This window comes from Vigna radiata, unplaced genomic scaffold (assembly GCF_000741045.1).
Source record: "Vigna radiata var. radiata cultivar VC1973A unplaced genomic scaffold, Vradiata_ver6 scaffold_264, whole genome shotgun sequence".
Classification (NCBI taxonomy): domain Eukaryota; kingdom Viridiplantae; phylum Streptophyta; class Magnoliopsida; order Fabales; family Fabaceae; genus Vigna; species Vigna radiata.
Genome location: NW_014543984.1, coordinates 48,975 through 62,245, shown reverse-complemented (window position 1 = coordinate 62,245; position 13,271 = coordinate 48,975). Strand labels below are relative to the sequence as shown.

The following is a 13,271-nucleotide window of genomic DNA, read 5'->3' as shown; positions in this document are numbered from 1 at the left end:
ATTTTGAAGACAGGACATTATATGTAAAATTTGAACCTTGTTTATTCCGTCTGTTATTTTAAGTTTTATTTTCTTGAATAATATTCAAAAATAAATGCCAAGAGATATTTTTTTTTCTAGTTTCCTTCATCTCACTCCACTCGTTTTCTTGTTGTACCCTTCAATTATTGTTGCTTTTTAAAATTTTAAAAAATTATTACAAATTAGTACAGTGATTGAATTTGGTTTATACTTGCAGAGGGAACAGCTGTGCAGAAACATGTGGCTCGCAGAACTACAATAATCAGACAGGAAAAGCTTCCCATTTTCAAATGATAAGTGTGTAAGTATATATGAATATATTATTATCATATAATAACATTTGCCAGGACCCACCAGTGTTTTTAATAAACACTAATTTAGGTTTTAAATTTTTTTTATCTTATTAATTTCAAAAAAATTCAAAATAAAAAAATTTACTTTTGCTATGGTAATGATATCTGCATCCCTTGTAGTTTTTTTAACTTTTTCTTTCTACATTCTCATGATTGCAATCTCATACTAAGATAGAAAAATAGAAAAGAGTAAAATATCGTGTTGCATCACGTCATTTCTGCTGACGCTGTACTCTTACGTTGAAGGAAGAAGTAGAGAAGTTCGATTTGCCGTGTTTTAGAAAATTTGTTTAGAATGAATTTAGTTTATTTTTAAAAATTTGTTTAGAAATTATCATATATTCTAAAAATTCTAGAATACATTTCATGTTTCTTATATTTTGTTCTAAAAATCTTATTTTAGAAATTTTATTTTGAAAGTTTTGTTTTATCAGAAAGATTTCTGAATAAAATGTTTGTACAAAAGATAAAATAATCATTTTAAAATTTATGAAAGCGTTAATAAGATTAATGGGAGTTTAGGAAAGAAAAAGACTTTATTGTCTTTACTAATTAGGGCCTTAGATCCCAACATAGGTTTGGTCGGTTGGGTTATATTCTTCCTTCTTGAGGCCCACAGTCTCTCAAGAGAAAGAGATTATTGTAGAAAAACAAGAAAACTATAGTTCTCATCTTTATGGATATTTGTGTTTAACTATTTTAACTATGAACTTTAAGTTCATATGCTTTTTTGTTTTATATTTTAATTTGTATTTCTCTATTTAAAATTTCCTATACTTTAACCATAAAGTACAAATATATAAAATAGTAATATATTATTAGATTATTAAACGAGTATTCTTTTAATGGTGTGAAAGTATATTTTTTGTTAGTCATACTGTTACATCTTGGTCAAACTTTATTTCTATAGGCACTCGAGAGTCACAACGAGAACATATTTTTCTCTGTTTTGCGTAAGCTTTAATAAGAAGCAGTTCACATTACTCCAATAGACGATAAAAGCCGGAAGATTGTGAGGCCATGGTGCTTCACTAATTACTGAAAATGTATATTACTGTCACATTATTGTAATTTGAATGTTCTGTTTGCAGAGAAATGGCCGTATCAGACCCAACATCTTTCCAACGACTGTTTCAAAGGGTTGCTTCAGCTCAGTTTAGGAGGCCTCTCCTTCATCTAGTGTCCTCTCGTAAGCTTTCTAGTGGATTTTTTTCTCCAAGCTGAATCATTGAAAAATCTGCTTCACTTTCATGATCATATAAAATTTCTGCTGCTAATGTTACTGTCTCTGAAACAATGTTTAGTTCTCTATAAGTTTAAACGCTACAGTACTTAATAAGTAATCATTAAGATAACTGATGGAATTACAAGCATTGTAATGTATCACTATTGACAGTTATACTACTCTTAAGTTGAGAGTCTCCTCTTGTTTTGGCATCTTAGAACAAGTTTTCAAGTAGGGAGAAGATAACTGTAGATGTCATTTGTCTTAAATTCTGTTAAAGTTTTCAAGTAGGAAAAAGATAACCGGTGTTATATGTCATAGGTTCAATAGAAGGTACACTATTCAACACTGAAAATATCATGACTTCAGCACGGGAAGAGGTATAGAACCTAAAATGCAAGTTCATTATGTAAAAGAACTCAATCATGATTCAAGACTACGTTAAGTTTCTCTTCTAGTCAAAACTAATACAATCATTGACCTTTCTCTATATTTGAAGTTTCAAATTACCTCTCAACCCTATGGATAGTTATTTATTAGGATAGTCTAATGTTGTAGGGTTGGATCGGTGCTGGTAAAACGGGATATAATTCATGAGCCAATATGGTTTACCACAAGTTCAAGCCAGATTAAATTTAAAAAAAATTTGAAAGTTCGATACAGGTCAATTTTGAGCTTAGTTCACTAAAACTCCGACTTACCTATATTGAACCCATGCTGAATCGGACTGACTCATGAATTCACCTAATTATTACTTTGTGTTTCTTTTAATTTTATTGTAGATGAGATATAGAAGAAGATGCTTGAAGGAGAAAAATATTGTACATTTATCCATTCAAGACTCTAATCTTATAGATGGATAATGATATAAAAATTATTAGATACTTATTTGTTTTGTTTTTGGATTGTATTTGAAGTTTAAGATAGTGTGGATTATATATAATACTATAAGTAGTTATATCCCTTGAGTTTTTGCATCACTAGGATTAAAAACTAAACAATATGAGATAAGAATGGATGAAATGTTTAGACCCTAAAATAGAAAATTGAATTGACAGAAGAAGGCAGACAAAGGTACCTCACCCAATGTGTTCCTCTTCACAAAGCAGCACTAAGGGGTGACTGGAAAGAGGCGAAGAAAATATTAGATGAAGATTGGACGCTGCTGAATACTGCCATAACAAAAGGGTGGGCAACAGTGCTCCATGTTGCAGTGGGAGCAAACCATGAACGCTTCGTGGAGGAGCTCGTGAAAGTAATGACCCGAGAAGATTTAGAATTGCAGGATGACAAGGGAAACACCGCATTCTGTTTCGCAACTGCTGTGGGGAACGTTAACATTGCTGAGATCATGCGCAGAAAAAATGAATCTTTGCCAACAATAAGGGGTGGACTAGGTGTCACTCCTCTTCACTTGGCCCTTTTACAAGGAAGAAGGGAAATGGCTGAGTATTTGTTTCCTAAAACTAAAGAAATACTCTACGATGATGATTGGGTTACACTGTTCCTCATCTGTATTGACTCCGGACTCTATGGTAAGCTTTTTGCATGCCTCTATTTTACAAAATTTCATACTTGGTGGACTTTTAAAGATTTAAAACAAAGAAAGGAATCCTAGGGTTTGATTCATTCTCTTCCCACCTTATGGTTTTAAAAATCCTTTTCTAAAGCAATTTTGTTATACTAAGCAATCAATTTCTGATTCAAAATTTATCAAGTTCAGACACTTTTATCAAATCAAGTATGTTAAAAGGTAAAAGGCAAAGATAGCTATGAGATTTTTCCTCGTTCTCTTCATGTGTTTTCTCTAAGTGCTATTAGAAAACAAATGTATATTAGAGACACATACTCACTAACATAGCTCAGAAACAACAAATTTTTAAACAGAAAGCGTTTTTGAGAATAAATAAACAAAGTCATCAAAGTTTGAAAAACACATAATTCGTACTTGTTGCAGAACTGGCTCTGGAGATGCTAAAGGAGAAGGAATCGTTAGCTTTTGCTCGGGCTGAAAACGGTGAGACAGGTTTACACATTTTGGCTCGAAAGCCTTCTAATAGCGGTTCCGGAAGTCTACTTCAGTATCCAAAACAGCTCTTGCACAAGTGTGAGTGCTTATAATAATCTCTTCTATCGGGAAAATCATTACATTGAATTGTCTTTATTTTCAATTGTTTATTATCTATTCATAGAATGTATTTTGCTGGTAGTAATATTTGTTGCTGCTTTATTGAACGTGTCCCAAACCTACACTCAGAATTCAACACTTTTATGCTGCTAAGGTTTTTTTTTTTTTTTTTTGTTTCTAGAGTGAATTACTTTTAAGGAGACAAGTAAGTAATAACTAGCCATATATAATTGTGTGCCCTAGGCATCAAGCTGAAAGATCCTCCAGCACTCGAACTTACAAAACAGTTGTGGAAAATATTTCTTCAGCTAGAGGATTCTGAGATGATGGAAGCAATAAGAGAACCTTCACAAGTAACATTTCTTGCTGCAGAAGTGGGAAATTTCGAGTTTCTATCAGTGATTATGAGCACTTACCCCGATTTATTATGGGAGTTAAATACAATGGGTCGGAGTATAATTCATGTTGCTGCCTTGCACCGACATGCAAGTATCTTCAATTTAATACATGAATTAGGTCCAATCAAAGAATTTCTATTCACCTTTGTGGATGATGAAGGTAGCACCTTACTCCATTGTGTTGCAGAAATAGCACGACCAGATCGACTTAATATAGTTTCTGGAGCAGCTTTTCAGATGATGTTAGAATTGACGTGGTTTGAGGTATGATGCATACTAAATATACATACACGTTTTTATTTGTTTCTTCCTTTCCATATTTTGATCACTCTATTTTTATATATAATGATAGAGTTATTATCCTTTCACATTTTTATTGGGGTGTTTGATTTCATGATGATAATATTGCATTCTTAAAAATCATATTCACATTATTAATTAATATATGTAGAAATATTATTGTTATGAATATTGGGTAAATATTTAGTAATTTTAGTAAAAGTTTATTTATAAAAGCTTGTAATTATGAAAAGTAACTTTCACTCTAGTATAAATACAAGAGATACCCACTTTTTATTTTGAGAAAAAGAAGTAAAGCAAATGTGATCTTTTTATAGTCTTCCAAAATATTTTTCAAAATTTATTGCAAACCCAATATCTTATATTGCTAGCTAATTACAAAGCATTGTCTATGATAAATTATTTACTTAATTTTAGCCATAACTAGAAAGTTATACAACAATAATTTCTTATTAGTTTTTAGTGTAAAAACTTTATATTTTTCAAATTATTGAAACAAACACAACCTTAATTTACACATAAATGACATTATATGTACACCTTGATATAGTACATAATTATTTAATTTGTGAAACTAACCTAACTACATTTAATTTGGGCATTCTTGGTTCATTAAAATATACAAAAATGACATTGTTTACAAACTCTTGATGTCATAGGAGGTGAAAAAGATCATGCAACCACTGTATATAGAGCTTCCGAACAATGAAGGCATTATTCCTCAAGACCTATTCACCAATAAACATGAAGATTTGTTGAAAAAGGGAGAGTCATGGATGAAACGAACAGCAAGTTCTTGCATGGTGGTTTCGACTCTAATAGCTACAGGAGTGTTTTCTGCTGCCTTCAGCGTCCCAGGTGGTACCAAGGATGAGACAGGATCTCCCAATTATTTGAAAAAACCTTTATTCACAGTGTTTGCATTCTCAGATGCATTGGCATTGATCTCTTCTTCCACCTCAACTCTGATTTTCTTGTCCATTCTAATCTCACGATATGCTGAACAAGACTTTCTCAGTTCTCTACCATTCAAGTTGATTTCTGGATTAGTGACTCTTTTTGTCTCCATAATCAGCATGATGGTAGCATTCAGCAGTGCTTTCTTCATAACCTATTACCATGGTTCAAAAGGGGTTCCTTTTTCCATTGCTGTACTTGCCTTTTTACCAATATGCTTATTTATATGCCTGCAGTTTCGTCTCTGGCATGACATAGTGTATTCACACTATATTTGTAATTCTCTGTTTAGACCTAGTAAACGCATGATTCAGTAGAAAGATTGAGCTTTTGTTCAGGAATCTATACTGCTAAAAATGATAATTTTATATGTAATTAGTAAAATGTAGGAGGTTATGAAATTCAAGTTTAATTCAATTTTACAAATGGACAATCAAATAACCAATTTTATAAATATTGATTTCAAATGACGTTTTCTCTATTTTAACTTATAAAATCAACTTGGAAAATGAATTTTATATTTATTTATATATTTATAAATTCATTTATTTAATATGGAATCTAAAACCATTACTAAATCTCAAAATTAAAAGTCTAGTTCTTATAAGATTTGTTCTGACAATTTTTTTCATGAGAAAAAACATACATATTAAACTTCAAACATCAATATATAAAAGAAGTGGATTAAGATTAACATTAATTTATAATACACTATTATGGACAACAATTACATTTCAATCAGATAACCTAAATATTATCAATAAGAAAATTTGAGTTTTTGATAAGTTATTTCCCTTTATGAAAAAGTACGTTATTCTTTAAAAAAAAAAAAACTCATAATACAAATAAATCTATAGAAGAAAAATAAAAGTACAATATATTCATAATACTTTTCATTAAGATACATCAATTAAATGTCGTTTGGTTTCTAATGCTCCAGGGGTGCTTCCTGAAAATGAAATTTAACTACACCTTTGTAGAAAAATCTAGGAAATACCATAATATATATATATATATATATATATATATATATATATATATATATATATATATATATATTGGTCAAGAATTTAAGATCAGAATATGAAGAAATAATTTTTTTTTACAAAAAATTTAATGATAGATATAAAATTTGTCACTATTAAATATTTTATTTGTGACTAATTTTTAATTTATTCTTCTTATAATAAGAACATAATTAATATAAAATGTATTAATTTTTTATAGTTTAATTGTGATCAAAGATTAAAATTTTCGTTCACGAATACTTTGCTACTAATATCAAATATTATATGATAATTTATTTATATGATACAACTCATATAAAATTTATAAAATAATAGTGATCAAATATTATTATTTTTTCAGTGTTACTGTCACATTTTTGTTACAAACATTATTCACTTATTTTCTATTATTTGATTATTAATTTAATCTATGTATGCCTTTTATTTAAAAATAATATTTATGATTATAAATTTTTGTCGACAAAAAATAATATTATGTGATAGGAAATATTTAAGGAATTCCAACTATTTTACAAAATGATTCTAAAACAATTTAATAAATACAATATGAAAACCTCAACAGAGAGAAGTACAAGAGACAGAAAAACACTCAAAGCCCTAATTTTTCTTGTTGAAACTTTTTCACACGACATCTATACAAACTTACTAAGTTTATCTTTGACACCTATAAAATACTACCTACATCATATAATCTTCCATGAAATTATTTGAGCTTTGGTTTACAAGTCTTTTACCTTTTATATTAATTAAGTTTCAAATTTATATAGATTTGCATATTTTTAATTAAGTATTTATTATTTTCTTTTTCTTTGAATATTCAAATTTTATGTTTTTCAATTAATTTTTTATTATTTAATTTTTTTATTAATTAAATGACAGGATTATTATTTTGTCTAATCATCTTATATATTTTTCTTTTGGGATTCAAAAATATGAAAATTCTTTATTAGTATAAAAGAGTTTATACATAATATAAAATAATAAATAATTTTTATTGTTTTAATGTTGTTTTATATTAATTACAATTTTTTTAACATGTGAAGATAAGATATACAATGATTAAACAGGATAAGAAATCAAGTGATTCAATCAATTGAAAAAATAAAAACATTTATAGACAGGCAAAAATTTAAAAGAAAGTTAATTAAAAATCCATATTTGAAATTTAATTAAGCTCACTTTTGTTTTATTATAAAGCTTATATATAAATTATAATTTATATTGGTTAAATTGATATAACTTGCAAGATAAAGGCTCTTGATTGCAATTCTACACTGCTAATTTTGAGAAGTATGAGAAGGGAAAATGTTTTTTTCTTTTATCAGTCACCTTCAACACTGTCTTTGGAAAGTTAACTTTTCCTAATTTTCCACCAACAACATTGTGACCCCACAAAAGCCTGAGAAGTATGCCTTGTTGCTGAAGTTTTCCACAATTCTAATTCGATTTTTATGCTGCCAGCCACTTTTTATGTTTTTGTTGGTTTCAGTGTAGTGCTGGATGACTCTGCTCATGCAACCTCAACTTTACTTCATTAAACTCAACAACGTCATCTTTTATTTCCTTTACTTTTGTTTACATATATTTTTCTAAACAAAAGTAGGTGTGTGTTTATATATATATATATATATATATATATATATATATATATATATATATATATATATAAATTATGGCTAGTTAGTCAAGTTATGAGTAGTTGCTCAAGTATCTATCATTAACGACCGCCTAAGCATAGATAATGACTTGAGCAATGAAGAGATGAATTTTGTAATTAGAATTCTAGAACTTTAAAATTTGTGGTCAAAGCAAATCGCTCAAATAATGATTTGGGATGTATGTAATAAAGAGTAAATGTTGATTCTTTCTCCTTTTAGAAGATGAATATTTTCTAACACTCATCGGTTGCTCTAACAAAGAAGAGACCGAATAAATTTGATCTCTTCCCTTTAGAATATCATTCAATTGTTGAAGTCATATTCAAACAATATGTTATGTCACTTAAGCAATAAGGTTGTAGCTCAAACTATATGAGTTGTCTTTTGTTCTTTAGAGCCAAATTATGATTCTTAACTCAAGTGTTGCAAAACGAACTTATGTTTGCATAATATGAATCTAATGTAAACTACTATATATCAGGTTGTGTACGTATTATAAAGGGCAACTTAAGTACTGTTTTATAAATATATAATGTTTCTTTGCTGATAAAAATAAACCCTGAGTGAGCTTTTATGTGTGATTAAATATACATAATTATTGTGATTTTATGTTTAAATGAATTATTAGTCCACCCTTTTAGCTTCTGTTGGAGGTAATAGTCTTGTTTTAAGCATTTGTCTATTTTGGATTTATTTTTTTTTATATCCGTTGACTGAGAGAAGACTAGCTCTATCAGCAAAGCAAATTAAGGTTTGTTTGAGTGATTCATTACGAGGAAAGTGCAATGTAGTCAGATAAACACAGAATTTAAAGGAAGATTCTTCATCATTTCTTCTTTTGTCAGGACTCCACCTTTTCTATTCATATGCTATAAATCCATTTCATTTAACACGCAGCACAAACACCACTTGCACCATCTTCTTCTTCTGGGTTTTGTTTCTCCTTTTCACCTCTTCTGCTATATTTCTCCAATTCCAATTATCAGTTTTCCTCCTTCATACCCTCTACTTTCTTTCCTCTCACTGTCTTACCTCTGCATCTTGGTCATCATTTTAGTGCAGACAATTAACCGTAGGAGGAAAAGCTCCCCCTAGAATTTCACTTTTCAGGTACGCACTCAACATGTTCTTCATTAGGTTCAACTTTCAGTAGCAGTTTAGTACAATAATTGGCCTAAAGCTACAAGAGGGAGATTAGATGGCTTGTTTTTTGTGACACCATCATGTTTTACTCTACTTTCTTCATTCCTTTTTAGCTGCTGCCAAGTTTTACTGTTCTTTTATACAGGGAAAATGATATTTTAACACCTTTTTTTTACACCATTTTGATACTGCATATGTGTCAAAATGTGGTTGGACGATTTCAAATTAAAAAAACAAACTTTGGTTTTTCTCTTCCAAATATATCCTTGTCTCAACTTTTTTAATTTGAAATCGTCCAATCACATTTTAACACGTGTGCAGTGTCAAAATGGTGTCAAAACTTGGTGTTAAAATATCATTTTCCTTTTATATATCACTTTTTCTTCTTTCTCGTGGTAAAATTCATTTATTTATATAAAGTTGTACTGTTAGGTTTACTTTCATGGTATATACTTCAATATCTTTTCATTCCTCAACGTGCAAGTGGGTCAATAGTAAAACAAAAAAAATAAAATAAAAGAAACCGTCCATATGCATCTATCAATCATCTTTCTTTGACCTTTTACTTTAATAGAGTTTTTATATTCTAAAGAACACTCAAAAGAAATTGTTAGTTCCCAAAATTTCTTTTCAATGTTGATATATATATAAAATAGGTACCGTTCGATCCCAGCCAATCGCATGCTGCCTCACTTTCAATTTGATGTGCTGATAAAAAACAAAACTTTCAATTTGATGTTCAAGTTTTCTTAGTCAATATATATGTGACTATAAATATAAAATACTAAATTTCATTTGAATGGTAAAAAATTAGAATAAATTAGACACGGGTTCTTGTCGGTGGATATGTATTAATTTTGATAATGTTTTATATATAGTTGTATATTTGTGGCATAAATAATTAATTTTTTGACATATTTTGTACAGCAAATTTTGATACTAAATAAAGTTATAACGATATGGATTGAAAAAACTATTATTTATTTATAAGAATGGTTTAAAATATAAATAAAATTTTGCATTTTACATTGTGTAAATTTTCATGGGTGAATTTTAATTAATCTAACCATCCAAACCAACATATACAATTGCAGGTTGATCAAGTGGTGGAAATTTAATGAGTAATATGATGAGTGAAGGACAATCAATTCGGAAGCCACCATATTTTAATGGCAGAAAATACGATGAATGGAAGGAGCGAATGATAGTATTCATTAAATCTATTGACTACAAGCTTTGGCTTGTGATTAAAAATGGACCCACAATTCCAACAAAGGTAGTAGATAATGAAGAAGTGCAGAAGAGTGAAGATGAATACGATGAAGAAGATATGAAGAATTTGGAATTGGAAGCAAAAGCAAAAAACATTTTATATTGTGCCTTGAGTCCAGAATTTTTTGAAATATTTTCAGAAACTTCAAAATCAACCAAGCAAATATGGGATGACCTTCAAAGGTATCTTATTTATTTATTTATAAGGTATTTGATAATTGCTGCTGATGACGATCACTTTTACCTTTTTTTTTTGTCTTTTTATACTAGAGCACTCATTGTTTTGTAGATATCTAAACTCATATAATTACTTATTGACATATCATAACTACTTTATATTCTTAATATTGCTATAGTAAAATTTAAAAATAATAATAATATTTTTTTCTATGCTAATCATATTATTAATTTTAGTAATAGTGTTACTTTTTTTATCATTTCAAAATCTAATCATCGTATCCTTCAATTTCTAAACGTTTTATTATTATGTGAAACATCTAACAAGCTAATTATAGAATTTTAAAAAAGAATGTTAAAATGACACATTTTTACGACAAAATAAAAATATTATATTTCTTTTTAGACTTTGTACACACTAACCTTTCATTTAAATGATAAAATTCAAAAAAATAAATTAATTAAATAGTAAAATATACATTGAATCTTTATTTTATTCTACATTTTTTTACTATTATTTTTCTCCTATTGTCCCTTTTGTTATATTAAATATCATGTATATTTATTTGTACAGGCATATGACAGGTTCTCCAACTCCTACAAGACAACTGTCCGACAATACAATAGACTCTGATGTGGATCAATTTAATGCTCCTGACCAATACTTTTTACAGGCAACAAGTAAGATCGAAATGTTTTTTTTTTTTTGCCTTATCTATTCTCTTAATTATTTTAATTAAATACTCTCATATATTTTACATTTTTTCGGTAAATAATATAAAATTCTTATGTTTTCTTATCTCTAAATATTTTAATTCTTTTTGTGGATGATTCCTAATTAAAATTTTGACTTATATTATTTCTGGAATATTTGTCAATAGCCTATAATGGGTTGCTATAATCAAATAATAGTGGTAAATGATGCTATATTATTAATTATTAATTATTTAATTATATATTTTGTTAAGTAATTATCATTGCTTTTGTTATATGAGAAATGGGTTAACATTGAAAATTTTATCATTGTTAGTAGAGCCGTCAAAATAAGTCACAACTTACGAGTTAATCCGGTCCACCACAGGTTTGAGCTGTATTAGGTTAAAAAAAAGAAAAAATTGAACTTTTTTTATGCGGGTTAGATTTTAACCCGGCTCATTTAAACCCGGCCCATATGAGTTGAACCCGTGATGGGCCGGGTTGACCTATCAACCCACCTACCTAATTTTATTTTTTGAATTTATTATTTTATTTATGAAACTTATGGTATATAAAAAACTTATTTGTATGTTTGTTGTGTTTGCTTTTGGATGACATTTAGATTATATTGTACTTATTATTATTATTATTTTGAATTGTCTTCAGTTTAACATCATTTTTTGGGAGTGAAATTAAATTTGAATATAGAAATTTTGTAATTTTTTTATTTAAAAAAAGTTGTAATTAAATGGACTAGTGAGCCAACCCGTTTACCCACCAACCCGTGGTGGTTCGAGCCGAGTTTAAATTTTTTTGGCTCGCTAATAAATGAGTCGGGTTGGATTGGCTCACTAAGTGACCAACCCATGGTGGGTCAGGTCGGGTCGAGCCGGATTACCCGTTTTGACAGCTCTAATTGTTAGTTTAAAAGAAAAGTCTTAAAAGGAATAATAGTATTAAAAATGGTAATAATATTGTTTTGAGTTATGCATTAATTAATAACCATAAACAATATTGTCAACTTAATTCAAAACCCACATAACCTTATAGAATAAGTGTAATGTTTCAGAAGATTCTAAGAAGAAGTTTTTGAAGTTCTGCGTGCCACTTCACAAGTATGGTTTAGAAGGCAATTGGACAGAAGCCAAAGTGATCTTAGACAAAGATATGAGACTGAAACATGCAGCAATAACAAGTGGTTGGAGTACACTACTACATGTTGCTGCAGGAGCAAACCATGTTCACTTTGTGGAGGAGCTGCTGCAAGTGCTGAGTGATGAACACATCGCATTGCAAGATAGCAAGGGCAATACTGCCTTCTGCTTTGCTGTTGCTTCTGGAAATATGCACATTGTTGAATTGTTGCTGAAAAGAAACCCCCACCTACCCAGAATCAGGGGTGGAGGAGGACACACCCCACTAAAGTTTGCTCTAATGCAAGGAAAATGTTACATGGCACAGTTTCTCTATGACAAAACCGAACAAGTATTCGAGGATTTAGACCGAAGATCCTTGTTCTTCACCTGTGTCGAGACCGGAAATTACCGTATGCAATTTTAATGAAATTTAATAATAGTGTCTTGAAAAATTACACTCCTTGTTTTACACTAAAGCATGCTAAATAGTTATCAAACATTTTTCAGACATGGCCTTAGAAATGGTAAGAAAGTGGCCCAATCTAGCTTGGGAACGTGATCAGAATAATGATACAGCTTTGCATCTCTTGGCTCTAAACAAAAATCCTATGGATTCTTGCTGTCATTCTCCACAGCTTCCCAATCCCATCAAGATCAATCCAGGTAAATTCTTATATTCAAAACACATAAGCAAAATTAGGACATGTAACTTGAATTTTTATATACAATGTAGCTTTCAAATTTTCCTTTTTCTTTTACATATGTTTTTGTTGGTTTAA

The 13,271-nt window shown here is 29.3% G+C and overlaps 2 protein-coding genes across 2 annotated transcripts; both read left to right on the top strand.

Moving 5' to 3' along the window:
- Nucleotides 1-260: 260 nt before the first annotated feature.
- On the top strand, nt 261-5,768 carry LOC106755169 (ankyrin repeat-containing protein ITN1). Its single transcript, XM_022778185.1, has 6 exons — nt 261-322; nt 1,466-1,563; nt 2,658-3,134; nt 3,557-3,706; nt 3,971-4,389; nt 5,085-5,768. The coding sequence occupies exons 1-6, from the start codon at nt 312-314 to the stop codon at nt 5,697-5,699; spliced, it is 1,770 nt and encodes a 589-aa protein (XP_022633906.1). The 5' UTR covers nt 261-311; the 3' UTR covers nt 5,700-5,768.
- A 4,494-nt stretch (nt 5,769-10,262) lies between these two features.
- Nucleotides 10,263-13,271, top strand: LOC106755168. The gene is made up of 4 exons (XM_022778172.1): nt 10,263-10,666; nt 11,235-11,341; nt 12,426-12,902; nt 13,000-13,271. The coding sequence occupies exons 1-4, from the start codon at nt 10,329-10,331 to the stop codon at nt 13,269-13,271; spliced, it is 1,194 nt and encodes a 397-aa protein (XP_022633893.1). The 5' UTR covers nt 10,263-10,328.

Excerpts from the sequence above, each read along its gene's own strand:
- LOC106755169 (XM_022778185.1), top strand. Across the intron at positions 1,564-2,657 it reads CCTTCATCTAGTGTCCTCTC|AAGAAGGCAGACAAAGGTAC; the intron begins GTAAGCTTTCTA and ends TTGAATTGACAG. Across the intron at positions 3,707-3,970 it reads AAAACAGCTCTTGCACAAGT|GCATCAAGCTGAAAGATCCT; the intron begins GTGAGTGCTTAT and ends TGTGTGCCCTAG.
- LOC106755168 (XM_022778172.1), top strand. The coding sequence starts at position 10,329 with ATGAGTAATATGATGAGTGAAGGACAATCAATTCGGAAGCCACCATAT. Across the intron at positions 10,667-11,234 it reads ATATGGGATGACCTTCAAAG|GCATATGACAGGTTCTCCAA; the intron begins GTATCTTATTTA and ends TTATTTGTACAG. Across the intron at positions 11,342-12,425 it reads ATACTTTTTACAGGCAACAA|AAGATTCTAAGAAGAAGTTT; the intron begins GTAAGATCGAAA and ends GTAATGTTTCAG.